The sequence below is a fragment of the Phyllobates terribilis genome, unplaced genomic scaffold (genome assembly GCF_046119375.1).
Source record: "Phyllobates terribilis strain yellow unplaced genomic scaffold, ASM4611937v1 Scaffold_7__3_contigs__length_470593459, whole genome shotgun sequence".
NCBI lineage: Eukaryota > Metazoa > Chordata > Amphibia > Anura > Dendrobatidae > Phyllobates > Phyllobates terribilis.
Window position 1 is genome coordinate 195,424,727 of NW_027362767.1, and position 27,312 is coordinate 195,452,038.

The window sequence follows — 27,312 nt, forward strand, 5'->3', positions numbered from 1 at the left end:
TCTTGGCCACCTTGTGTCTATGTGAGAGGTCATCAGGGAGGAATGAGGAAGCTCCTCACACACAATAGCCCAAACTTACCTTTCATTGTAGCAGGAAACAAAATGCTTTGGAAATTCTCAGGCTGAGAGAGAAACCTCTCCGCCCCTGGGGTCCGAGTATAAATGTGCAGCTCTGGACTGTGGAGGGCACAAGCCTGTGGAGGGCACAAGACGGCGGCGGCGGCTGCCAGGTAGGACTGAAGCTCACAGCTGACAGACAGGTAAGAACACGCTCCATGTTATGGTACAAAGTATTATCTGACACTGTGGAGACAGAAGAGAAGGACAAAGTGCATGAGACCCCAGAATGTGACCGGGGGGGGGGGGGTGAAACCGCAAAGCTTCACCCTATACTGCAACATTCACTCTCACCTGTCCTTGTGTTGGGTATCGAAGACTGCAGAGGTTAAGATCAGGGGTTGTGCTCTTTGGATTTATTTTAAATTGATAGTTATATATGTAGATAGATGATAGATATGTGAACAGATGATATACAGTATAAGATAGATAATAGATATATGGATAATATATATAGATAGATAGATAGATAATAGATAGATGATAGATAGATAATAGATGATAGATAATAGATAGATAATAGATAGATGATAGATAATAGATAGATGATAGATAGATAATAGATAGATAATAGATAAATGATAGATAGATAATAGATAGATGATAGATAGATAGATGATAGATAGATAATAGATAATAGATAGATGATAGATAATAGATAGATAATAGATAGATGATAGATAATAGATAGATAATAGATAGATGATAGATAGATGTATAGATAATAGATAGATGATAGATAATAGATAGATAGATAATAGATAGATAATAGATGATAGATAATAGATAGATAATAGATAGATGATAGATAGATAATAGATAGATCATAGATAATACATAGATAATAGATAGATAATAGATAGATAGATAATAGATAGATAATAGATAATAGATATATGATAGATAATAGATAGATAATAGATGGATAGATCATAGATAATACATAGATAGATAATAGATAGATGATAGATAGATGATAGATAATAGATAGATAGATAGATAGATAGATAGATAGATAGATAGATAGATAGATAGAGATCCAGTATATCTTGGATACATGAATATAAGAGCACAGACGTTAATGAGGACAGCACTATTCTATCTCTATACTGTACTGGGTGTAATAGGCTTTATGGCTAATAACATTGCTGCATACAGAAGATCACAATGAAATGTAAATAATACACAGAATATCAATCATATTTTCTACAATCACATATCAAATTGGAATCTATAAAGAAAGTAAATTCAGAAACGTGTAGCAGAGTTGTATAGTTTTATTGTAAGACCCTCCTAGTTATTGTTATTAGCGTGCTTACGGTGCACTATTACTGATTATTATGTGGGGAAATCATATTAATTGAAAGTCCCAAATTAAGAAATTAGGAGTAATTTGATGTAGCAGTGGAGTGTGAGCCGGGAGGGTGGTCTGGTCATTCCTAGCTCACCATAAGAAGGCTGCAGAGAGGACACAATCAGGGCCATGTGTTCCAGGTCATGGGCTCCTGGGTTTTATCACATCTTCTTTTAGCCACGAGGGAAGACATTAAGTCTTCTGGGATCATTTCTGCATTTCTGGACGTTTTCTAAGTTTAGTATTGAAAAATCTGTGGATCCAGGAAAATGTCCATGTAAACTCCTCAGTCCTGAGCACACAAGTGGAGAACATGTTCCCAAAATAAGAGGTTGACCCTTAAAAGGGTTTTTCACCTTTGGGGACATTTTTTACCTTGATGTATGTATATGGAGCTAAAAATCATTTTTGCAGTTGGTTTCACTCTAAATTTTGCATCGTTTAGCTTACAGGCACTTTGTTTCCTCGCACATTTTACTTTAGTATAGTCTGTGGCCATAAATAAGCAGAGAGGAGCTCAGAAAAAGACAGAAGAGTTAAAAATTGTCCTGTTAGATGTCAGGACAAGCTCACTGATGGATTCTCAGGTAAAATAGTCGCCACTTTCTCCTGTTAGTAGACCTTTCCACCCAGAGTGTACAGTTCTCCAGTCCACACAATGACTGCCGATGGAGAAACATGTGACCAGACCTGTCCATCTGCCTCCTCCAATGGCTGCTGGTGGAGGAGCAGTGACCAGACCTGTCCATCTGCCTCCTCCAAAGGCTGCTGGTGAAGGAGCAGTGACCAGACCTGTCCATACAATGGCTGCTGGTGGAGGAACATGTGACCAGACCAGTCCATACAATGGCTGCTGGTGGAGGAGCATGTGACCAGACCAGTCCATACAATGGCTGCTGGTGGAGGAGCATGTGACCAGACCAGTCCATACAATGGCTGCTGGTGGAGGAGCATCTGACCAGACCTGTCCATACAATGGTTGCTGGTGGAGGAACATGTGACCAGACCAGTCCATACAATGGCTGCTGGAGGAGCATCTGACCAGACCTGTCCATACAATGGTTGCTGGTGGAGGAACATGTGACCAGACCAGTCCATACAATGGCTGCTGGTGGAGGAGCATGTGACCAGACCAGTCCATACAATGGCTGCTGGTGGTGGAGCATGTGACCAGACCTGTCCATACAATGGCTGCTGGTGGAGGAGCAGTGACCAGACCTGTCCATACAATGGCTGCTGGTGGAGGAGCATGTGACCAGACCAGTCCATACAATGGCTGCTGGTGGAGGAGCATCTGACCAGACCTGTCCATACAATGGCTGCTGGTGGAGGAGCATCTGACCAGACCTGTCCATACAATGGCTGCTGGTGGAGGAGCAGTGACCAGACCTGTCCATACAATGGCTGCTGGTGGAGGAACATGTGACCAGACCTGTCCATCTGCCTCCTACAATGGCTGCTCGTAGGGGAGTATATGACCAGACCGATCCATCAGTCTCATCCAGTAGAAAAGCAGCCTTTCCCTGTGAGGTATTCTATCATTGGATGAGGCTGATGGACAGGTCTGGTCACATACTCCTCCACCAGCAGCCATTGTATGGACAGGTCTGGTCACTGCTCCTCCACCAGCAGCCATTGTATGGACAGGTCTGGTCACATACTCCTCCACCAGCAGACATTGTATGGACAGAATTGCTGGATAGTGTGAGAAAATGGCTGACCTCTTTACCCGAAACTCATTCAAAGTTACAAACTTTCTTGTTCTGAGCTGATTTATTGACCACAGAGCATTATGATTGCCATGTGCTTCCTTCTGAAATCAGCCTGTTGATTGATCTATATCCATTAGTTGTTTTCCTCTTCTGGATCAACTGAGGTTTCTAAAAGGTTATACTTGATGGACCTAAATTTTCTAAACCCCCTAAATATGTAACTATTTAACACAATGCATATTGTAAGGTTACAGATTATTAAATTTTAATAATTAAGCTTTACGTAAGACTGGTAAAACCACTCAAGGTTCAATTTACTCAGAAATGCATAAAATTCTAAGAAAATATCACAAATGTAGCACAAATGCTGCTTCTTGTTGACTTTGGCCCATGAACTCATACATGACACAGTAATAATTTATAGGAAGAAGGTACTCGGCACTCCCCTTGAAAATAAAAGATCCTATGATTTTAGTATCCACAAAATCAAAGTAACGTTTTGACCTGTAACTCTGGACCTTCCTCAGATAAATGGATTGTATGACATCAGAATAGGCACTATTGTGTGGCGGCTCCTGCCACAATGTAAAAAGCGCCAATACTGCCTTACTTACTGACGTCATGCAGCCCGCCTGTCTGGTGAATGTTACAGGCTGAACCGTTACTTTGACTTTGTGGATTATTACTCTAATAAAATCTTGAAATTTCATTGGCAGTGATGAGTACCTTCTTACTAAGCTTTAAAGGGTTGTCCACTACTAGGTCAACCCCTTCTTGATCTGAATGTTTGGCGCCCATAAAATAAAACACTTCTACTCACCTTTGGTGTCAGCACTCACGTTCCCGGGTCTCTCGTGCGGTTGCTATGACACATGAGTCCTGCACCCAATCAGCAACAGCATCTCTGTCCCGCCTTTGGACAAATCAAATATCAAGAGGGAGTCAAAGAGCAGCTGCAGCCCTGGATTTCTGTTGATGCTCAATATGTCCGAAGGCGAGGACAGTGACGTCAGCGCTGATTAGGCGCAGGGCTCTCGTGACATACCTGCACGAGACCCGGGAAAGTGTTTGCCAACATCACTGGAATGGCAGTCACTGGAGATGATATAAGTGTTTTTATTCAAATATTCAGATCGAGAAGGGAATGTCCTAGTAGTGGACAACCCCGGAAGGATTGGAACTAGTGTTGAGCGAGTATGTTCTATTAACCCTTTCGGCGAGTATGCTCGGGCGAGCTCCGAGTATTTACAGCTGCTCGGTGATAAGGTTGAATCGCTCCCGAGTGCAGGATTTGTGACTGTTTGACAGCTTTATTACATGTGAAGAATATATATTTCTTACACATTCCTCCCATGTAATAAAGCCGTCAAACAGTCGCAAATCATGCACACGGGAGCGATTCAACCAAATCACCGAGCAGCTGTAACTACTCGGAGCTCGGCCCGAGCATACTTGCCGAAAGGGTTAATAGAACATACTCGCTCAACCCTAATTGGAACCCTTCTCGTACACCTATTACATGGGAGTGAATATATCTCCTATTCTTCATAATAATTTATGTTGTGTTAGACGAATAATTTCTATATATATATTTTTTTTAGGATTCTCCATTTAAACATTTATATTTTTACTGGAAAAGTAGAAAACTTTGACCGAAAGGAAGAGCTTTCATCAATAAGGAACATCTAAAATGGAGGGGTTTCCAGCGGTGTTTTACAGCGAGCCGGCCGTGCTGGGGCTCTTGGCTAACGCCGTCAGTGCGTTCCTTGTTTGTATGCAGAATTTCTCCTTATTTAATACGTCTATTAGTGCTGGAGGAGCAGAGAACATTCTTGCAGGTAAGAAGTCCATTCTGTCTACAGAGGATGTCAAAGCACTTTATTTACGGAAACTGTTATTAATGGATTACCTTATATTTAGTATAAGTCATGCTTTCCCCTTCATCATCAATTATAGCTGAGCACCAACAGATTGGATTTACTAATATAAATCTGAGATTTGGAAATATCTCTTAAAGGGAATCTGTCACCAAGTTTTTGCTACCACATCTGAGAGCAGCATGACGTAGGGGTAGAGACCCAGATTCCAGCAATGTATCACTTGTTTTTTTGGGTGCAGCAGTTAGTTGTGAGACAATCAGAGTTTTTAGACTTAACATGAAGCAGAGCTGAGAAAGCTGACTCCGCCCATGCCACAGCTGACTCCGCCCACGCAGGCCCTGTATTTACATCATCTATGGACAGTGATCTGCTAATCACAGGAGGGGGCGGTGTCAGACTAGCATGCACGTGCAGCTGTAGCCTGGACAATGATAATCACCAGGTGATTAAAGCTTCAGTGTAAGTAAACAGCAGCACACAGCCTGACATGTGACACATCATTGAAATCTGTGTTTTAACCCCTACCTCATGCTGTCCTCAGATTACTCAACAAAACCCTGCTGACAGATTCCCTTTCAGAGTTTTTGAGTGGCTGATACGTTTGCCTATTCTATACAGGTGTGCTCCTGGATTCCCACCACCTTCTTCTCTGTTCATTAATACACGTAGCATGCGTAGTGTGCACAGGCTCAAAGCTTTGAGATAAAACATATTTTTTCTCCCTTTTATATTGCAGGTGTTCATCTGATTCTCATTGGAGGTATTAGTCAACTCATTGCCGGATTCCTTTCTTTTCGGAAGTATGACCATCTGAGCGGCACGGCCTTCCTTGCCTTCTCTGCCTTGTGGAGCAGTTATGGTGCCACACGAATAATTGTGGGGTCTGAGTTAAGTCTGCACAGCAGTAACAGCTCCTTTGCCGATCCCCTCACTCACATTCCCGTCAATGAAGGGGCCGTGGCCGGACTGGTGGCTTACATATTAGTTGCCTTCATCCTAGCATTCTGCTCCGCGACAGTCAACTACATAATGCCTTTTGTGTTTGGGGCTTTAACCCTAACATTAATATTTGAGGCGGTGGGGCTATTTGGCCGCTGGGCCTTAGTGGTATCTGGGGTTTTGGAGTTAATAATAGTATTGTGTGGACTTTATGGAGCAGGGGTCTTACTTCTGAAAGGACTTACCCAGAGATATGTACTTCCAGGATTTGGAAATTCTCTTTTCAATGTTCTACTTCTTGGTTCTGCCAATCGTAACTCTTCGAAAACTGCTGAAGAAGAAAAGAAGAAAAATACGAAATATGCTGAGCCCATGGCCCTAGGCTACCTGTGTGACACCATCGCACCCTTCATCATGGCTTTCTACTGCTTCGGGTACATTAAAAACTTCTATGTAGGTTGCATCTGGATCAGCATCAATGTCCTTTCTCAAATATGTTCCAGTTATTACAGTTATCTACGCGACGATGTTTACTTCGCTACTAAATTTGCTTTCCATGGGACTTTCTGGCTGGTGAAGTCTTGGGAAGAGTTTACCATTTCAGTAGTCCTCTCACCGGAGAATATCTCCAAGAGCAGAGAGTCAATGGTCGGTGACTGGTTCTTTGTGACCGTTTCATGTGTCTTTTGCTTCTTGTCATTGAATAAGGACTTACTAGAAGTTATACATAACATGGCATTTGCTGTCATGACCGTTTCTACGATCCAGCAGATTCCAAGCTCGGCTGGATACATATTTTTTGGAGTGACTTGCAGCATTTTTACCGCAATTTCTCTCTACACAACGTTTGCCAGTCTTGTCAACTCCATTGCAGAAAAAGTGTTAATACCCATTGGAAACATAGTCATAGCCAAGGCCAAGTTTCAAAATGTTCTTGTTTGGAGCAGAAAATGTCTCAGGAGGCAAGGGGAAGAATTGGACATCAAGGAGAACCTCAGCTCTCGGCCTTCAGACCCATTGTTCTATATCTGCAATGGATTGGCTGCTCTGGCTGCTATTCAGAGCTCATTGGACTATACCACCCAGGCGCATCTGTCTATTCCTTGGGTCATAATACCTGGTGCTATTATCCAGCTATATGTCAGCAGAATTGATGTTCAAGCGGGGCGAAGATTTGGCTCAGTTCTGCCATTCTGCTTTTCGGCCATCTGGGCAACCTGGGTGTGGCTGCGATTTGCAGGTAGGTGATTTGGACACACGTAATGCTTGATATCATATAACAAGTTAATGCAATTACAAAAATAAAATAATCTGTAGATACAGAAGTCCAATTTTTTTAGAATTACTCTTTTTTTAAAAAAATTCTATCAATATAAAATATATAAATATTCTCCATGTTTTGCTAATTATGCAAAGATTGTACAAGTTAATCTACTGAAGATCGGTGCTCCTTGGGGATCTGTGAACCTAATATATGGCATTTGTCCTTAGGTTCCTTGCTGGGAATCACTGCAGATAATGATGGGGGCTTCACAGCCGGTGCAATTGCTTTTATGGTAATCGTCCTATTCCTGATAATGTTTGGTAAGTATAATTTATAGTTATTATTACTGAGAAGTTGTTTAGAGATTAGCAGAAGTAAAAACGGACGGCTTATCAGTAATGCTTAGCGGGAGCTGAATGTCAACGTTGTATATTGAAGGCAAAGGAAAGTTCTTATCCAGTTTATATGTAAGGTGCCCCAGCGAGGTAGTCGTGGGCGAGCTGTAGCCCCCTCTCGCTATGGCACCCTACAGACAATACGTGTCCTCTCTCTGAAGTGTGGCTGTGTATGTAGTGCTCTTCACTTACTTCACGCCATCCGATCGCGGCTGTCTCCAGGCAATTTTCTTCTGGGACCAGGGCAGCAATAATTTCAGAGGACACGAGGTTCTTAACCAGAACTTGGACTTTACTTGGGGAGAGGAATATTTACAGTATTTACAGTCAGATATAATGGATAAGGCCCGACAGGTAATCATCTCCCTCACAGGCGCCGTTAACTGCTTCAGCCCTGGTTCCTTCTTTAAGCGGAGCATCTCTGTGGCTATAATTCCTGGCCCTAGAGACTCCTCTGTATTAACAGTGAACGGATCCGATATCTCTCCCCCCACGTCTTTGCTTGGAGTACTGTTTAGCTTCCTCTGCTGCCTGCAGACCAGAAGTGCCCCGTGTCCTCACTACGCTTTGGTGAGTTTCTACGGCGAGCGAACAGGACTCGTGCTCTTGCGTGGGGAGAACTGCGCACTGGGATCTCACTGTCTGAGGGTTCGGAGCTCCCGTCTACCCTAGCAGCCACTATAGTAAGGCTGTCTCATCAGGTCGCAATCCCTTCTTGTGCTCCTCTATCACTTCCTGATTCAGGAAATTAAAACAGAGACTTTCCTAATATGCCCACCCTCAGTGAGCTGTCATCACAGAACCTTAACCCATCACTGTCTATAGCTCGGCTAGCAGACTCATCCTGATATCTGCACCCCGAACAGTGGCATCTTGTGGCTGTTTTCAGGTACTACAGCCCAGAAGGAACTATACCAGGAACAAGCTCTATATCTCTCTAGGCTTGATAAGGGCACTAAGTTCCCCCTCTGCTCTACCAACCGGACCACTAAAGCTAACCCCCTTAGCTTGGCCTACCACAGTTGGGGAGGTCTGTCTTCAGGAACTCTTCCTTTTACTCTCTCAGTCTCAAGGGAAGGCTACGCCCTTCCCCACTATTACATTCCCTGACACTTTAATTTTGGTCGTCCCTGACCACACTAGGCAATAAACATCAATCAACAGTTATAAAATTACATTACTAAATTTTACTAAAACATTCTTAGTAAGCGACTGGTCCTGAGGTCATCTTCTTGGCTGGAAGACCGGCCCTTCTCGGTTAAGGGCCCTGGAACAGCAATTCAGGACAGTCCACTATCAACTTTTTCAGAGGCACCGGTCCTTCTTGGTAAGGACCCTGGAACCGAAGTGTCCATGTCCACATTTTTAAATCAGGTCAACTCTTCAATAGCCCTTAATCCCCTCCTGGGACTACATTCTGAGGCACACCGTCACAGGTAACACCCTGTGAGTCTCTTTTCTTCTTGGCCCTAGCGGGGGTCACCGGTTCTTCCCGCTAGGCCGCAAGTCTCTTAGATTCGGAGGATATCCATCCTCAAGGTGTGCCTCAGCAATTTAAATTCCAGCAGAAAAAGGCGCAACAAGCGCAACAAAAAGAAAACAAAAATAAAAACAAAAAGAGCAGCTCTCCCGGGCACGCAACTTTTGGGTGCTGCTTAAGGCCTTCCTGGCCTAGGAGGTAGGGGAACAGTCCTCCATTTTTTTTTTTTGTTTCAACTGAAGTCAACATGGGGCACTTCGACCCCACTGGGTAACAGTCCCAAACTACAGAAAGGACCACCACCGATGGGTCCTAGTAGGAGAAGAAGTGAAAGGTCAACGGACCTTTTAGCCCACTTAGCTCACTTCTTCCGGGCCTCCCTCTGTTCCCTCATGAAGGCGGCCCATGCTGCAGATGAAGGTGGCTTCCTCCACTTCCACGGCTGATCGGGGTATCTGCTAGGCCCGGGGTCCTCGTCCGAGGACGTAGCACTGCCACAGCCGACCTGGGTAGGGCCGTAGCTGGTGACAGAAAAATGATGGACCTCCTGGCTAACACCAGCCTGAGTCTCTCTGGCAGTCCCCTTCTCAACTGCCTCAGCCCCTCCTGGGTGTTGTGGTGCCGACTCCTTCTCTGGCACCTCACTAAGGAAATCGGCTTCCTTGCTGCTGGCGACATCCTCCTCCTCGTCGCTCACAATATCTCCCCACTGCCGCCTCCCAGGCTCCTCTGTCGGTGGAGTACTGGCCTTAGGTGGGGACAGAAAGCCTTTAGGGGCTTCCCTAGCCCAGCGTTGCTTAGCCTCTCTTTTGGCCCTCCTCTCGAAGACCTGTCGGTCCTTCTCTAGGACGTCTTCCCATTTATATGGGCGGGTGACCGCAGCCGCATACCACCCGTTTTGGCACTCACATTTTACAAAGTGCACGATGTCCCCCACGTGCAGGTTGTGTAAACGGTCAGGCAGATAGTCCCGTTTTACCGCCTCGCGGGACACGAACACCTCGTGCCCGGTCCATTCTTCTTCCAGAAACCCGTACCCCTCATGGATACGGAATTCTATGACCCGCCCCCGGGTCTGAGCTTCCTCCACTGACTCCCTTCTTGCCGCGTTGGACCCCTCCAGCCAGCCTCTCAGGAAGGTATCGGTCCATCGCCGCTGTTCTCGCGCGGTCATCGGGGGGTCCCGGGTAGCCCACTTAGGACTCCTGGGCTCGGCGTACCGCTCTGCCGAGGGGGAATGTAGGGCGTCCAAGGCCAACGACCAGAAATTCTCCCGCGGGGCCTTTCTTTTAGGGGGCTTTCCTTCCGCACCGTCCCCTGAAGGCCTGGGGGCCTCTGTTGCCACGGAAACTACTGGGGCAGGTACCGCAGACGTGACCGGCAGCTGGGGCATGGACCGCTCACCTTCTGTAAGCTTCGCTGCAGCTATTGCTCCGGCCCCACCTGGATGTTCTCCTCCCTCAGCCGAGGGGGACGTTTCCTCCGGCATCCGGCTCCAGCACCACATGTGAAGCTCGTGGACTAGCAGGCCCAGCTCCGGATCAGGCCTAGTGGCCCACTGAACAGCCACTGGGGGTAAAGGCAGCAGATCGCGGGCAGCGCCCACCGGCGGACGACTTCCAGCCGCGGCCCCTGGTGTAGTGATCTTCAGGGGTTCCTCCTCACCGCTTGCCTCGCGCACGTTGTCAGGCTCTGGGACTGCCATCCTCTCAGGACGTCTGCTGCCGCACCTCCTTCTCCTTACGTGCCGGACAGAAAATGGCGCCGGTCGCTTACCGGTGACGCGCGTCCTGCGCGTCCAGCTCCGCCTCTTCCTGGGCCGGACCTCTGACGCGACCGCCGCGTCACTCGTCACTCTCGGCCGCTCCGCCTTCAGCCGCGCCCCCTCTCTGCGCGCGCTGATACTCACGGGGCCGGACTTCACTTTGCGCCGCGCCCTCTTCCTCACTGGACGTCCCATCCTGGGGCGCATCTTCACCGCTGGGCCCATCCCCCTTCGGGCCGGAACTCGTAGGGGCTGGACATCTTTTCGCGCTCTCCAGCGCCGTCCACTCCCACGATGGGCGGTTCTTCTCCCAGACTTTACCGCCGTCGTCACCATCTTGGAATCCATGCTTCGGGCCGCCATCTTGGGCCGCATGCCTTCCAACACTTTCTCCTCAGTGTTCTGTGTCGGCTCTTCCCCGCTTTCTTCATGCGAGGAGCTCGCATCCTGCCGACTACGCCAAATGTAAGGTGCCCCAGCGAGGTAGTCGTGGGCGAGCTGTAGCCCCCTCTCACTATGGCACCCTACAGACAATACGTGTCCTCTCTCTGAAGTGTGGCTGTGTATGTAGTGCTCTTCACTTACTTCACGCCATCCGATCGCGGCTGTCTCCAGGCAATTTTCTTCTGGGACCAGGGCAGCAATAATTTCAGAGGACACGAGGTTCTTAACCAGAACTTGGACTTTACTTGGGGAAGAGGAATATTTACAGTATTTACAGTCAGATATAATGGATAAGGCCCGACAGGTAATCATCTCCCTCACAGGCGCCGTTAACTGCTTCAGCCCTGGTTCCTTCTTTAAGCGGAGCATCTCTGTGGCTATAATTCCTGGCCCTAGAGACTCCTCTGTATTAACAGTGAACGGATCCGATATCTCTCCCCCCACGTCTTTGCTTGGAGTACTGTTTAGCTTCCTCTGCTGCCTGCAGACCAGAAGTGCCCCGTGTCCTCACTACGCTTTGGTGAGTTTCTACGGCGAGCGAACAGGACTCGTGCTCTTGCGTGGGGAGAACTGCGCACTGGGATCTCACTGTCTGAGGGTTCGGAGCTCCCGTCTACCCTAGCAGCCACTATAGTAAGGCTGTCTCATCAGGTCGCAATCCCTACTCCTCTATCACTTCCTGATTCAGGAAATTAAAACAGAGACTTTCCTAATATGCCCACCCTCAGTGAGCTGTCATCACAGAACCTTAACCCATCACTGTCTATAGCTCGGCTAGCAGACTCATCCTGACATCTGCACCCCGAACAGTGGCATCTTGTGGCTGTTTTCAGGTACTACAGCCCAGAAGGAACTATACCAGGAACAAGCTCTATATCTCTCTAGGCTTGATAAGGGCACTAAGTTCCCCCTCTGCTCTACCAACCGGACCACTAAAGCTAACCCCCTTAGCTTGGCCTACCACAGTTGGGGAGGTCTGTCTTCAGGAACTCTTCCTTTTACTCTCTCAGTCTCAAGGGAAGGCTACGCCCTTCCCCACTATTACATATAGACTCACATTCTGATTCATAACGGAGAAGGATTGGCTTTGGATTGATAAGGACCAAGTGTCCCCACTGCATGCTTTATTTCTTACCTGGCCATAACAGTGACAAAATCTGGTTACACATAGTCCATCCCGAATGTCTAGAAACCAGAGAGATCAGTCTAAGGTGAAGCAACTGAAGCCCCCAGACACATCAGACTCATGGCCAAATTGGCAGGTTGGGCCGACACGCTGCTATGTATGAGGGCGCCAGACAACTGCTTTTTGGGGAAGATGTTGATCGGGCATTGCCGATTTCAGATATTCCTTGAAAAAAGCCACTGGCAAAGATGTCCACCTGTGGCTTTCAGATAGAGGACACAGAAGCACCTGGCCGAATGAGTGCTCTTATGTATGGAAGAGACGGCCGAGACGGCTGACAGCCAAACAACCGGCCAAAGCATTGTCCTGCCGACCGCCATCTAATGTGTATGGGCAACAAGCGCACACAATATTCTCATACAAATAAATCTAAGACCACTAGGAAAAGGCTGAGCATCAAAATCCAGAGTATCTGCGGAATGAAAACATTACAAGAACAATGTCTTCTTATGGAACACTTCTGATGCGTGGTTCTCATTAGACACTTCTGATGGGTGGTTCTCATTAGACACTTCTGATGGGTGGTTCTCATTAGACACTTCTGATGGGTGGTTCTCATTAGACACTTCTGATGGGTGGTTCTCATTAGACACTTCTGATGGGTTGTTCTCATTAGACACTTCTGATGGGTGGTTCTCATTAGACACTTCTGATGGGTGATTCTCATTAGACACTTCTGATGGGTGGTTCTCATTAGACACTTATGATGGGTGGTTCTCATTAGACACTTCTGATGGGTGGTTCTCATTAGACACTTCTGATGGGTGGTTCTCATTAGACACTTCTGATGGGTGGTTCTCATTAGACACTTCTGATGGGTGGTTCTCATTAGACACTTCTGATGGGTGGTTCTCATTAGACACTTCTGATGGGTAGTTCCCATTAGACACTTCTGATGGGTGGTTCTCATTAAACACTTCTGATGGGTGGTTCTCATTAGACACTTCTGATGGGTGGTTCTCATTAGACACTTCTGATGGGTGGTTCTCATTAGACACTTCTGATGGGTGGTTCTCATTAGACACTTCTGCTGAAATATTTACTAGGTTAAAGACATCACTTGATAAGATTTAGTTGACCGTAAGAAAATAATTTTACAGCTTTTACTTCACGTCCTTATAGCATTCATTGTTTTTTCCAGCTACTCATGCCAACGTCGTTCTCCTACTCATTACTGTCATGATGGAGGTTGTGATTGTCAGCTTCCTCCTCTTCACTTTGGAAAAGCTTCCGCTGCAATTCGAAAGTAAGTGCTATATTATACTGTTGAGGGAGGGCAATAACCCTTCACGGTTGACCAAGTGAGTGTCAATTATTATGTTGATTGCAATCCACAGAAAACCAAACAGAGGCAATGCGTGCTCTGTTTAGGAGGATTCAAAGAATCTCTAACCCCGTTTGTTTCTACTTAGCATTTTATATTGTTTTGACTTTATCAATGGCCAATCACCTACAGCCATACTACAGGCTCGAACCAATGTTAGTACAATTATTACAGAAATACACATATGGTCATATTATCGTTAGTTCGGTGCATAGTGGAAAGTTACAAGGTCGTACATCCCGGCTCAGACTAGCTAGATGACAGGAGCAGGGTGTCTCACAGAATGTTCTTCTCAGAAAAGGTTAGTGTGAGAAAGTTGCATGAGAAAAGAAGGAAAGAAGGAAAGAATGTATGTTATGCAAGGAGTGATAATAACATGATTTTAAAGCAAGCAGACAAAATGGAGTTGCCATAGCATGAATATTAATATGTCCTTTACAATACTAAGTAATGCTGTAGAGTTAGGAAAATTATTAACAATGTGAACATTATACATCGAAAAGTGTTATTTTATTCATAGGACAGTCTATACATTATATATTTAACCGAAAATAATGTTCTTTATTTACTAAAACTTGGCCCACCCTCATTAGGGTACGTTCACACAAAGTCTTATTCAGGCAGTGCCGGAAACCGGCTGAAAAAGCGCCACGAAACACTCAAGAGAATGAATCGACGCGTTTCGATGTCTGTTTTTCTGTGGTTCTCCTTCTCTCACTCCTCTTCTCTCCAAAACTGGAAAGTGATAATAGAGGTTTTTCTTTACTAAGATGTAATACGACGTTCCTTACCTCCACATGTCCTATTGATATATAAAAATAGTCACTTTTTTATATTTTCTCTGCTATTAATACTCTGTATCTAATGGGATTTCTGTCGTTTTCAATTCCTTCTCCTCCAGTAACAGTGCTATCCATCTTCAGCATCATTTGCCTTTATGGCTTTTTGGCTTCTATGATAAATTGCTTGTTCAACAAAGAACTGATTCCACTGGGACGTCCATTGTTCAAGGTAAGCACTACCTAGTGATGGAACGGGTGGCCCAGCTCAAGAGTTACTTCTCTTTCTATATCATGGTTTATATCATTTCCATTTAAAAAGGGATACGCTGTATGAAGTAAACTCTGGTGACACCTTTTACCTCACTTAGAGGGGCTTCTCAGATGTAGCAGCCGTGAATCAGAACAACAAAGTTATCATAGTACATCTACGCCATTTGCATAGTGGGGCTGCTTAGTCACAATGCATTACAGCTGGCATGGATCAAAATTTGCATAACAAACTATGGCGTTGAAAAAAATGTTTGTTAGGTGCCCACTGCCTTCTACTACTGCGTCACTCATATGTACTTAGACTGTACCATACAAGCTCTTCACAAGGTGAGCACAAACCCTTATCATAGGCACTGATGATGATTAGACAGCTCCTGCCATGCAGTTATAATGAAGAAGGTGACAGTTCTGCCTCCATGAATATTTACTTATCCTATGAGAATATAGGAGGGAGGATAATTACACTGTCCCTCCACTAGGTTGAGATTGTACTACCTCCATATCACTATGTAATGCTGTGCTGCTGAGACATTATCAGATTAATAGCATACAATAAGAAGAGAATGTAGTAGATCAAAAAATGCTTAACGACCTGTGGCATTGAACAAATGTTAATTTGGTGCCTAATACATATGTATGTGTCACTGAAAGTTACATAGACTGTACCATACAAGTTCTTCACAAGGTGAGCACAAACTCTTATCATAGGCACTGATGATGATTACACAGCTCCTGCCATGCAGTTATAGTGAAGCAGATGACAGTTCTGCCTCCATGAATGTATACTTATCCTATCATAATATAGGAGGAAAGATAATTACATTGTACCCTCAGCAGGGTGAGATTGTACTGCCTACATCTCACCAAGCGATGCAGTGCTAAGATATTATCAGATTTATAGCACAGAATAGAAGAGAAAGTAAAGGGAAATCTCTAATTCAAGATGGTTTATGGTCTGAAGTAGAAAAGAGGTTGAGTAGGTAGGGGAGTAAAATACTCATGAAAAAAGTCCACCATGTGATGGACCATCAGGAGGGGCTGTGGTAATAAAAAGTCCTGCTTTCACATCTACATTTCCCCAAGATGAGTAGAGAAGGGGAGTCACAGCTGATTGGTGAAGATTTATAGTTTCATGCAGTTTATATTATTAAAGAGGTTGTTCCATCTGAAAAGCAATGGCTGGTTGATAGGATGTGAATGGAGGAAGCAGCGTGAGCCCAGCCGCCTCCCCGATCACCAGCGTGCAGACCGAGGCCTCATTCTTACGTCGGGTGCAGCTGCGTACATTCAGCATGTATTCCTTATCTTATTGATATGCCATTTATTTCCCCGGTGGGGCAGCTGCTTTACGTCTACCTATCAGCTCCCAATGTACAGTATGGAAACACAATCCAGTAGCCATAGATTTCCATTGACAATTCAGTATCTCCGTCCATAAGCTCCAATGTATCGACACCATTATTAGGTTCTTATTATTGTACTGTACTGACAAATTTCATAAGTAAAGTGAAAGTATACCTACAGCTTGAAGTTTGCGGAAACATTGTACATGAACAGAATTTTACATTAAAGGGATTGTCCACTTCCAAACAACCCCTTATTAACGGCTCCAGTGCCCAACATAGAATAGCCGAACCATGTACTTACCTCCCGGACCAGCATCGCTCCTACGAAGACGCCGCTGTGATTGGCAGTGGTCACGTGGCACTGCCAGGGTTATGCTGTAGCCAATGAGCGGTTGTAGACTGGCTGCAGTGCTCCTGTGACATAATAATGTCAAGTAATCATGGGGGCGTCATAGCACCAACATCACAGGAGCGGCGCTGATCTGAGAGGTAAGTATATGGTTTTTATATTTTCGTGGGTCTCTTAAGCAGTTGACAAAGAATATAGCAGTTAATATCGGAATAATCATTAACTTTGTAACTTATTGTTGTCACAGAAGCAAATGGCAGAGAACAAGGAAGATGTTTCTAGTTCCTGCATCCTGCCCGAGTCTCGTCGTACAAGTGGCCTGAGAAGTATAGCACAAATCCTGGAGAGCGGAGGTGTATGTGGCATCCCGACAGATACCGTCTATGCTTTGGCTGCTTCATGCAAACATCCAGACGCCATCAGCAGAATTTATTCTATAAAGGTGAGACCGACAAAGCCCTCCAGCGCTATTGGGCAATCACATGGTATCAACTACATAGAGGTTTTCAGATTCATATGAGGCTGGTGTACTTACTTTGCAATCCATATCAGAATGGCTATCTAATCCTGTCGTAAAATTTCCAGTTGAAGCTTTGGATTTTCAAAGTAAGTACACCAGCCACATTGCATCCAAGAGATTTATTTAATATTATGTGTAGGTGATATTGTGTTACAAAGATCACTTTTAACGTCTCAATCCCTAAGGCTTACTAGGCCGCAAAATTGTCTTCTGCCCTCTAGGCTCTCCTCCTCTTCACTTGTGTAGCAGTGCTGAGTGACTACTATAAGAAAGTGGCTGATAAGCCTCCTCACATTGCCATGTCAGGCCTGGCATGTCACTCTCCACAAGGAACGATATTACCCTTTAGACCCCAGAAGCTGCACATTACGTCCAAATCAGATCTCAGACTTTGCACTGATGAGGGGCAACACCCCGAAACATGTGTCAGCAAACTGAGATTCTGGTTCTGGCTTTTACCCTAAGGCTCATTAAAGGATCGATATTGACTTTTTAGGATTGCTACTTCCAATCTAGAGTTCTAGTCCTCTTCCTCTCTGAAGAGGCAATTTTCATACTAAAAGACAAGATCCTTTCCTGCTTTCTCGCCCCCATAACTGAAAGCCGGCTGCTCTCAGAAGGAAATCAGTTCATTTTCTTCCAGGAGCCGTGCTTTCTGTAAGGCGGTCGGGCAGCGTTATAATGTTATTTACCTGCAGATTTACCCTATAAAGCATGTTCCTAGGTGACAGGTTCCCTTTAAAGGGATTGACAATGTATTGTGTAGGTTTTTCTGGTGACAAGCAGTGCGATATGCAGATGTGAAGTAGGAGGGTGGTTCCTGAAAAGCAAAGTCTAAGTACTGGTAATTAGCGATGAGCCATATTGTACAAGACTAACAAGTAGATACAAGTGCGTATCTGTGCTAATGGCAGTCAGTCTGGGAGAAGGCGCAGGGTGGAGACGCTACGCGGTGCACGTGGGGGGAACATGTCTTGGTGTGTCTCTGTTTTGAGGAGGAGGTCAGATTTGACATCTATTGAGAAATCAGGCAAATATAAATCTGTGCTGACATCGATGTAAAACCCTGCACTAGTTTAGAAAATTGGTGACATTTACTCCAATGCACTTTTCTCACTTTGGGACGATCTAAACCGGCCACAGATCCAAGGCGTCAGCATGGATGGTGTGAATGTGTGTGTAATAGGAACGTTCCCAAGTTCTGACCTTACTAGTAGTGATACAATGTGGGGCATTGCTGGTTTACATGGAGCTTATCTATATTGGCAATGTCCTCTGCAGATGCTCTGCAAGCAAGTTACCCATACACTGTGTCATTATTACCCATATGAGTAAGAAGACTTTAAGCTCCAGATAAAGGAGTATACTGTCACGTATATTGCATCTTCCTATAACATATGATGTTTCCTGCAGGAACGCCCTTCAGAGAAGCCCATCTGTATCTGTATTTCTAGCCTGCAGCAGTTGAGGGTAATACATCCTCCATTCAGTCCACTATTGTGGCGATTCATGGATTTGGTCTATCCTGGAGGGATAAGCTGCATTGTAAAGAAAGGTGAATGGCTAAAACGACTTGGTAAGTGATTGATATAGTATTTCTACTTTGTTAGTGTAAATTCTATTTAGCAAGGAAAATACAAAGACATAACGTATACCTAGTGCCTAGATGGCTATTCCCCGCCACCTGCAGTGCATTGTCACCGTGTAGCCACTACGTTGTTTCTTGCTACCTTGCTCCATTTTACTTTTCTATAGCTTAAAGGGAATGTGTCATGTTGAAAATAGTGTTTAATCTGCAGGTCGGATGTTATAGAGCAGAATTTGCTGATCAGATTTACATCCATGTATGTGGGAAAAGTTGCCTTTTGTTCCTTGAAATCCCTGGTGTTTGTAGGCATGTGAATCCAGCAGGCGGTCCTATTCCGTGATTGACAGTCTTCCCTGTATAACTATGAATACAGAGATAGTAATAAGGTGCTCTGTCAATAGTTGTCTGGCAGCTCAAACAATGTCTAACATAGACAGACTTAGCAAAAGCCAGTCCATTTACCAGATCCCCTTTAACCCCTGTACAGGGATCTCGACCCCTGAGTTTGGGGTAATGGAGTCATCCGCTGGGCAATGGTTCAGGCTGGCAGGAGTTCTCAGGTAGCCGGGCGAGAACCAGGAGGACATTCAAGGTACAAAATCAGAAAGCAAAGGAATAGTCAGGAAAGGAGCCATATTCAGACAACAGGAATACCATCAAGCTAAGCAGGAGCTGAAATCACAGGACTGAACCAGAGCAGACTGACTTTTCACTAGCAGTGGAAGTCAGAGGTTCAGGTGTTTAAATAGAAGACAGCCTCGCCCAGAACTGGCAGTAAGAAGCAAGCTAAACAGCCAGGAATTAACTCCATAGCTTCCTTACTGACAGCACCAAAAGTCTCCAGAGACAAACAGGACTGTCACTTTCATGCCCCGTGTCACCTGTTACCAAGGTGAAGCAACAACCTAAAGTGAAAACAGAAGGGATAGTTACCGGCCTGGATGTTAGAGATTGCGTCAATCTCTAGTCGGACCGCCCACTGGACTCCTATACATACGAACATTAGGGATTGTAATGAATAAAATACAAGTAAGACCGGGATCACGCAGCCGTCAATTCTCTCATGCGAGAGAACGTGCCAGTTATGCAAATGATACTCGCTCAAACTCTGTCACAGATTGATCCGAGTGTCGGTTCACTGTGCTCCGATCCCCTCGCATGAGAGATAAACAGCACAGGTGCGGAGGAGATGGAGAAAGCAATTTCTCCATCTCCTCCATTGCTGGAGTCCATGGTAATCGGACTCCACTCCGTTAACATCCGGGTGCTGTCCGGTGTGTCACACACACCCATAGACTTGTATGGTTGAATGCGATTTGATTCTCAGCAGCACTCGCAGTGTGATGGTGTATCGGAATAAGAAAATAATGGCCGATCTCCACTGCCCCATAGTATAACACTGGGCGGAGTGCTGTCCTGTGTGTCACACGCACCCATAGACTTGTATGGGTGAATGCGATCTGATTCTCGGCGGCACTCGCAGTGTGATGGTGTATAGTATAACACTGGGCGGAGTGCTGTCCGGGGTGTCACACTCACCCATAGACTTGTATGGTAAATGCGATTTGATTCTCAGCTGCACTCACAAGGTGATGGTGTATCGTAATGAGAAAATAATGGCCGATCTGCACTGCCCCATAGTATAACACTGGGCGGAGTGCTGTCCGGTGTGTCACATTCACCCATAGACGTGTATGGGTGAATGCGATCTGATTCTCGGAGGCACTTGCAGCGTGATGTTGTATCGGAATGAGAAAATAATGGCCGATCTGCACTGCCCCATAGTATAACACTGGGCGGAGTGCTGTCCGGTGTGTCACACTCACCCATAGACTTGTATGGGTGAATGCGATCTGATTCTCGGAGGCACTTGCAGCGTGATGGTGTATAGTATAACACTGGGTGGAGTACTGTCCGGGGTGTCACACGCACCCATAGACATGTATGGTGAATGCGATGTGATTCTCAGCTGCACTCCCAAGGTGATGGTGTATCAGAATGAGGAAATAATGGCCGATCTGCACTTCCCCATAGTATAACACTGGGCGGAGTGCAGTCCGGTAAAGCATCGGCCGTGGTATACACTGGTGTGAGCCTTATACTGAACCTTTTCCTATCTTCCTTTCTGCTCAGCTTCTCCTGCTCTACACCATGCTGCCCGCAGATCGGGCTGTAGGTACACCATGAAATGTCTGTGGAGCCTCCTTTATTTTTGATGTTTTACACTGTGAAATCCCTGAACGCTGCAATCTCTGCTGATATTAATGTGTCCTCGGCTCTCTGTTTTCCAGGTGTGGGCCCTGCCTATGAGTATGTTGGCACCGCTGACTCCATAATGATCAGAGTCCCAGATCATTCAGTTACCGCCCATCTCACTGACATGACAGGACCATTAGCGATTACATCTGCCAACCCCAGCGGAGAAAGTGACAGCACTCACCACGATCACGTCATAGGGTAAGCTGTGCGGAACAGTCTGAATAGAAGCAAGGAATGAGGAATATTTTCTTTTATGGCTTTTATAATTTAAGGTGGTCATAGCCGTGCAATACTTACAGCTCATACGTCTTTGTGTTATTTTCATATGGGCAGCTGGGACATTGGGTGACCATCCATCACACCCAAAAATACGCTCAGGTTGCTGGAGGATTCATAGAATGAGCAACACCTGCGATGTACATGGACCTCTCCGTGTACACGTTCTGGATTTGTAGCAGAACATTTTCCTGGCAGGAGAAACGCTGCATAAAATACAATTGTTTTTTCCGCTTTTTTGCCATGTTTTTTGCATGCATTTATTCATTAGTATGGGTAAAATCTGCTGCAAAAACACTGTAAGAATTGACATGATGCAGAATTAAATCAGCTGCAAATCTGCAAGGAAAAAATAATCAATGTGTGAATGAGACTTTAGGAACCTCATTCACTTCGCAGGTACTAGGAAATCCGTGACAAAACTGCATGGAAAAAAAAAGCAACAAAAACACAATGTATGCACATACCTTTATTAGTTTATAAACCTTGTCTGAAGACATAATACTGTTATCAAAAAACTGACTAGCACCTCCAAACAGAATAAGGCAAGTGTGAACAGGTGCAAGCCGTCACGACTATTCAATATAACCAAGAAAACACAGCTGCACACTGAAACGCTATAATATGCAAACATTGAATATATAAAGTTAGAACTGCATTACTGCTGTAGAAAACATGTTGAAAAATGAAGGTACTTAGCGCACAAACTGGCCAATTAATGAGAGCCCACCAGCCATGACAAGGCGCACCCCTTTGTTGGAATCCTAACCTTATATGCCTCTCCAGGGCTGAAAGCAGCATGCAGCAAAGTGGTACACTTTGTCATGGCTGGTGGGCTCTCCTGAATTGGCCAATTTGTGGGCTAAGTACCTTCATTTTTTAACATGTTTTCTCCAGCAGTAATTCACTTCCAACTTCATATATTCAGAGTTTGCACTTCAGAATGCCGCTGTATGTTCAGGACCTTATACAGACATACAGTATTATTAAAGATATGTGTATATGTAATTTGGAAACAACAATTTGCTAATGTATAATATGGGTCATTATCAAAATTACTCCCATTAGAAGTTCCCATAATAGAATTGCAGAGCTGTAGGCAGTAGCAAAATTCCCTTTTCCTATCTCTCCCATCATCAATGTACAGGTAGGTTACACAAGACCATGAATTCTGAGGCGAAAACCATCAATCATAAAATAGGCTAGCTGTGCTGCCAGGTGCAGGGCAGGTTCAGCCGGTGTGGGCAGGTTCAGCCGGTGCAGGGCAGGTTCAGCTAGTGCTGGCAGGTTCAGCCGCTGTGGGCAGGTTCAGCCAGTGCAGGGCAGGTTCAGCTGGTGCTGGCAGGTTCAGCCGGTGTGGGCAGGTTCAGCCAGTGCAGGGCAGGTTCAGCTAGTGCTGGCAGGTTCAGCCGGTGCTGGCAGGTTCAGCCGGTGTGGGCCGGTTCAGCCGGTGCTGGCATGTGCAGGGCAGGTTCAGCTGGTGTGGGCAGGTTCAGCCGGTGTGAGCAGGTTCAGCCGGTGTGGGCAGATTCAGCCGTTGCTGGCAGGTTCGGCCGGTGTGGGCAGGTTCAGCCGGTGCTGGCAGGTTCAGCTGGTGCGGGCAGGTTCAGCCGGTGCTGGCAGGTTCAGCCGGTGCTGGCAGGTGCAGGGTTGGATCAGCTGGTGTGGGCAGGTTCAGCCGGTGTGAGCAGGTTCAGCCGGTGTGGGCAGATTCAGCCGTTGCTGGCAGGTTCGGCCGGTGTGGGCAGGTTCAGCTGGTGCGGGCAGGTTCAGCCGGTGCTGGCAGGTTCAGCCGGTGCTGGCAGGTGCAGGGTTGGATCAGCTGGTGTGGGCAGGTTCAGCCGGTGCAGGCAGGTTCAGCCGGTGTGGGCAGATTCAGCCGTTGCTGGCAGGTTCAGCCGGTGCTGGCAGGTTCAGCCGGTGCCGGCAGGTTCAGCCGGTGCCGGCAGGTTCAGCCGGTGCGGGCAGGTTCAGCCGGTGTGGGCAGGTTCTGCCGGTGCGGTCAGGTTCAGCCCGTGGTGGCAGGTTCAGCCTGTGCGGGCAGGTTCAGCCGGTGCGGGCAGGTTCAGCCGGTGCTGGCAGGTTCAGCCGGTGCGGGCAGGTTCAGCCGGTGCTGGCAGGTTCAGCCGCTGCTGGCAGGTTCAGCCGGTGTGGGCAGGTTCAGCCGATGCAGGGCAGGTTCAGCCGGTGTGGGCAGGTTCAGCCGATGCAGGGCAGGTTCAGCCGGTGTGGGCAGGTTCAACCGGTGCTGGTTCACTTGCATTGACCTGTTGTTGTTTTGTGCCTTAGCACACAAGTGATGACATAGTCAGACGATGCAATGTTTCTGCTCTTTATGGATAAGTCTGACAGCAATGTATGTAAATGATGTGAAAGCATTAGACACCCTGCAAAGTATTTTGTCTGTCATCCGGATGCTGCATTTGTTAAGGGTCAATGTGTATGCATCGGGAGATTGCTCATTTAGGGGATTATTAGGGCTTGATCCTTGGCGACATTTCTTCATTACCTTTTTGTCTCTCAGTTCTGCTGTATATTTCTGATATATCTCATTGCAATGGAGACGTGACGGTCTGTCTCGTGTTTGCTCGTGTCTTGATGACGTACAATGACGTGTGTTATGTGATTTCTCCATAGCCGTCTGAGCCACAAATTGGATGCTGTTCTGTGTGATGGTTATTCCAACGAGATTGTGGGATCAACAGTCGTAATCTGCACCAAAATAGATGAAGGTAACAAAATTATAAAATATACGCACCCAAAGTAGAACCTGTAGGAAATAATGATAAGGCTAAAGAATATTGCCAATAGATATTTCTGGCCGCTAACGTTTTGCCCCTGACCTGAAGAGCATTCATATCTTCACCCTAGGGGTCCTGCTCATTATGGGGAAATATATTGGTAGTAGTTCACTCTTTGGACCTTTTTGATTGTCTTGTGAGGAGACGTACAGTAAGAGCGCCATGCTTATATGTGAAGACTAGAGATGAGCGAACCCGAACTGTAAAGCTCAGGGTACCGGACCGCCGGTGCAGAACTCACCACATGGACTGCTCCTGGAAGTCCGGTTTAGAGTTCGGGAGTCTGGGGGGTGGGGGAATAGCGTGAGAGAGAGAGATTTCCCAGCTCTAAAGTTTGGGACCCCATTCACTTCAATGGGTTCAGGTTCAAGTTCGAGTACAGTTCTTAGACTAAAGTTCCTTTGGGTACCAGAACCCGAACTTCCTGGGGTCTGCTCATTGCTAGTAAAGACTGTGAGATGCTAACAATTTGTGCTCCTAGTTGAGACATGCCTCATTATACCTTCCTTCTAGGACTGCATGGCACGCCTACTGAGCAATGTATAGGGCTAGAGGCCAATGGACAACCTATAGTGGATCTCCTCTCCTAATAATACAGGCGTTTGGCATGAGATTTTTGTTGCCTGATCACATGGATTTCTGAGGGATCATCTGACAATGTCATGTCTATGGTGTCTGTCCAATAGTTCCCTGATATCAAAACAACATAGGATTGGGCAGGTTGAATTTGGACATGTCTGATGCTTTCTTTGATATTTTTGGGCAGGAATTCAACAAGCCTAAAGCTCATGTCATCTAGAATGTATGGGTTTAACAGACAGATGTCCTCTCACGATATTCCTCCAGAATCTCACCCTACGACGTCTGCTTCTGTCATTAGCAGATGACATTCTGTGGGCAGCTCCGGTGATGGCAGAGGTGTTGGCACCAGAGTCTCCGAGCGGCACAGCCTCTGTCCTGGTCTGGCTACGTGACCACTTCTGCCATCCTGCACCATCGGCCAGCAGCTGACTGTGTGACCCCAACCCAGGGGCCCTTGTGTAAATCCAGATCTATGTATAGTGGTTAAAGAGTGAAGGCCGAGGCAAGCCCTGGGAGCTGGTAACCGGAGTGGGTTGTGCTAAGCCTATCCATCCTAGCCATTTTACAGACGCCAGGTGACCACTGAGTGGCCAATGTCACAGGTCCCAAATGGGATATTTCCCAATATTATCTTCATGCTCAAATAGGGATGTGGAAAGAGACCATCCAAAGGGGGCAAATGATGTAATCCATAAAGACATGGCAGAGGATATTTTGCTTCTTGATCATTATTATTTACCACCTGCCTGACTTTCTTTTCAGGATCTATTACAATATTACGTGAAGGCTGCGTGCCAGCGACCAAAATAATGGCCTTATTTGAGCGTGCTAAGAACATGGAGCAAGAAGTGTTATAAGAGCAAGGTGTCGAGTGAAAGTAGTCCTGCAGGTGGGACGAAAAAGAAACACAAATGTGAATATAGTGTATTCATATAACTTGTGTCCTTATTGTATTTATAGTTCTGTACCAATGTGAAGGAAGCGTTATTTTATTTTATAAGGTTTTGATAAGTTTGATTAAATAAAACTGTACAAAACTCAAGCCCATAGTAATGAATGCAACAATCCTAACTAAATAATAACTAAATAACTAAAGGATCCTACAGCACAAATGGGGAAAAAAGTGTTATCCAACCACTTGTAGCAAAGAAGTGACTTCAGGATAGAAATCTGTGAATATATTTGTCTTGTTCCGTGGTTCCCCAGAAGGGTTTTCTGATGTCCGTTCATGTCCTTTCTATCGACAGTCATCATGAAAGTGACCTTAGTGTGGATGGATGGAATATGTATTAATAATAATCCTAAAATAAGAGAGCCTAAACCTAGGGTTAAACAAGCACACGCGCTCAACACTAGTCCCCTTATTTCACAACTAGCCCCTCGACATCTCTGGACCTTACTGGAGCCTGAAGTCTATAGATATTTCTGATCATGCACCATAACTTCTTGTTACTGCACGTGCTCAGCTTCTCATAGACTTCTATGGCTTATATTAAAATCAGTGCTGCCTATAGAAGTCTATGGACATTACTGAGCATGTGCAGTAACTACAGCTTAGTGCACATGCTCTTCTTCTCAAATACAGTTCTGTGGGTTCCAGTAACTTCAATGGGACCTCTGCATATTTATGGGAAGCCGAGCAAGAGAATATAATGGTGGAGCGCCGCTCAGTAATTAGTGGGGGACTCGTTATGCAGTCCCGGTCAGGGGCAGGACAGAATCCTGATTTTTTTTTTTCCCAGGGGCTAGAAGTATTTCTGGAGATCATAAATGGCCCAATGTGAGGTTGAGAAAATCCCTTTCATGTGTTTAGTTGTCATCATTTCATGTCCGCCCCTGTTCTGATCCAGCGTGCCGGGCTCTTGGCGGGCTCTTGGCGGGCTCTTGGTGGGCTCTTGGTGTGCTCTTGGCGCGCTCTTGGTGCGCTCTTGGCGGGCTCTTGGCAAGCTCTTGGTGGGCTCTTGGCAAGCTCTTGGTGGGCTCTTGGCGCGCTCTTGGCGGGCTCTTGGCAAGCTCTTGGTGCGCTCTTGGCGGGCTCTTGGCACGCTCTTGGCGGGCTCTTGGCGGGCTCTTGACGCGCTCTTGGCACTCGGTGACTGCCCTGGGTGATTACTTTTCAATTAAAGCTCATTTGTTTTGTACTAATTTGTATCTGGAGGTCTTTATTTATATGTACAGTGGAAATCATTTATTTTATTGGTTATTTTGCACTAGTTTATTACATGTGAATGTCGTCTCTTTGGCAATAAAAGTTTGAACATTTTTGAAAAAATATTGAGTGTGTGAAGTTATTCTTTAGATTTACTGATTAATACACTTTAATAGTAAACCAGTAATAAATAGAAATACACAAAGCTTTCTTCAGGAAAGTAGTATCTTCTGCAACAAAGTAACATAGTAAGGTAGTTTAAATAAAGACCCCGGTCCATCAAGTTCAACCCCCCCAATTGTATCTAATTTACCTGTAGCCCACAATGTTATGTGTACTGAGGAAATCATCCGGCCCCTGTATAAAGTTGTTATAGTGTCGGCCCCTGTATAAAGCTGTTATAGTGTCGGCCCCTGTATAAGGCTGTTATAGTGTCGGCCCCTGTATAAAGCTGTTATAGTGTCGGCCCTGTATAAAGCTGTTATAGCGTCGGCCCTGTATAAAGCTGTTATAGCGTCGGCCCCTGTATA

General features: G+C 45.8%; 1 protein-coding gene across 1 annotated transcript; it reads left to right on the forward strand.

Annotated features, from left to right (window-relative positions):
- LOC141154144 (uncharacterized) lies at positions 1 to 26,905 on the forward strand. The gene is made up of 11 exons (XM_073639644.1): positions 1 to 260; positions 4,785 to 5,021; positions 5,800 to 7,242; positions 7,494 to 7,586; positions 13,678 to 13,782; positions 14,762 to 14,871; positions 16,855 to 17,049; positions 18,541 to 18,703; positions 21,007 to 21,172; positions 23,888 to 23,982; positions 25,396 to 26,905. Exons 2-11 carry the CDS (start codon positions 4,874 to 4,876, stop codon positions 25,488 to 25,490), a joined length of 2,613 nt encoding a protein of 870 aa, XP_073495745.1. The 5' UTR covers positions 1 to 260; positions 4,785 to 4,873; the 3' UTR covers positions 25,491 to 26,905.
- The last annotated feature ends 407 nt before the right edge of the window (positions 26,906 to 27,312 follow it).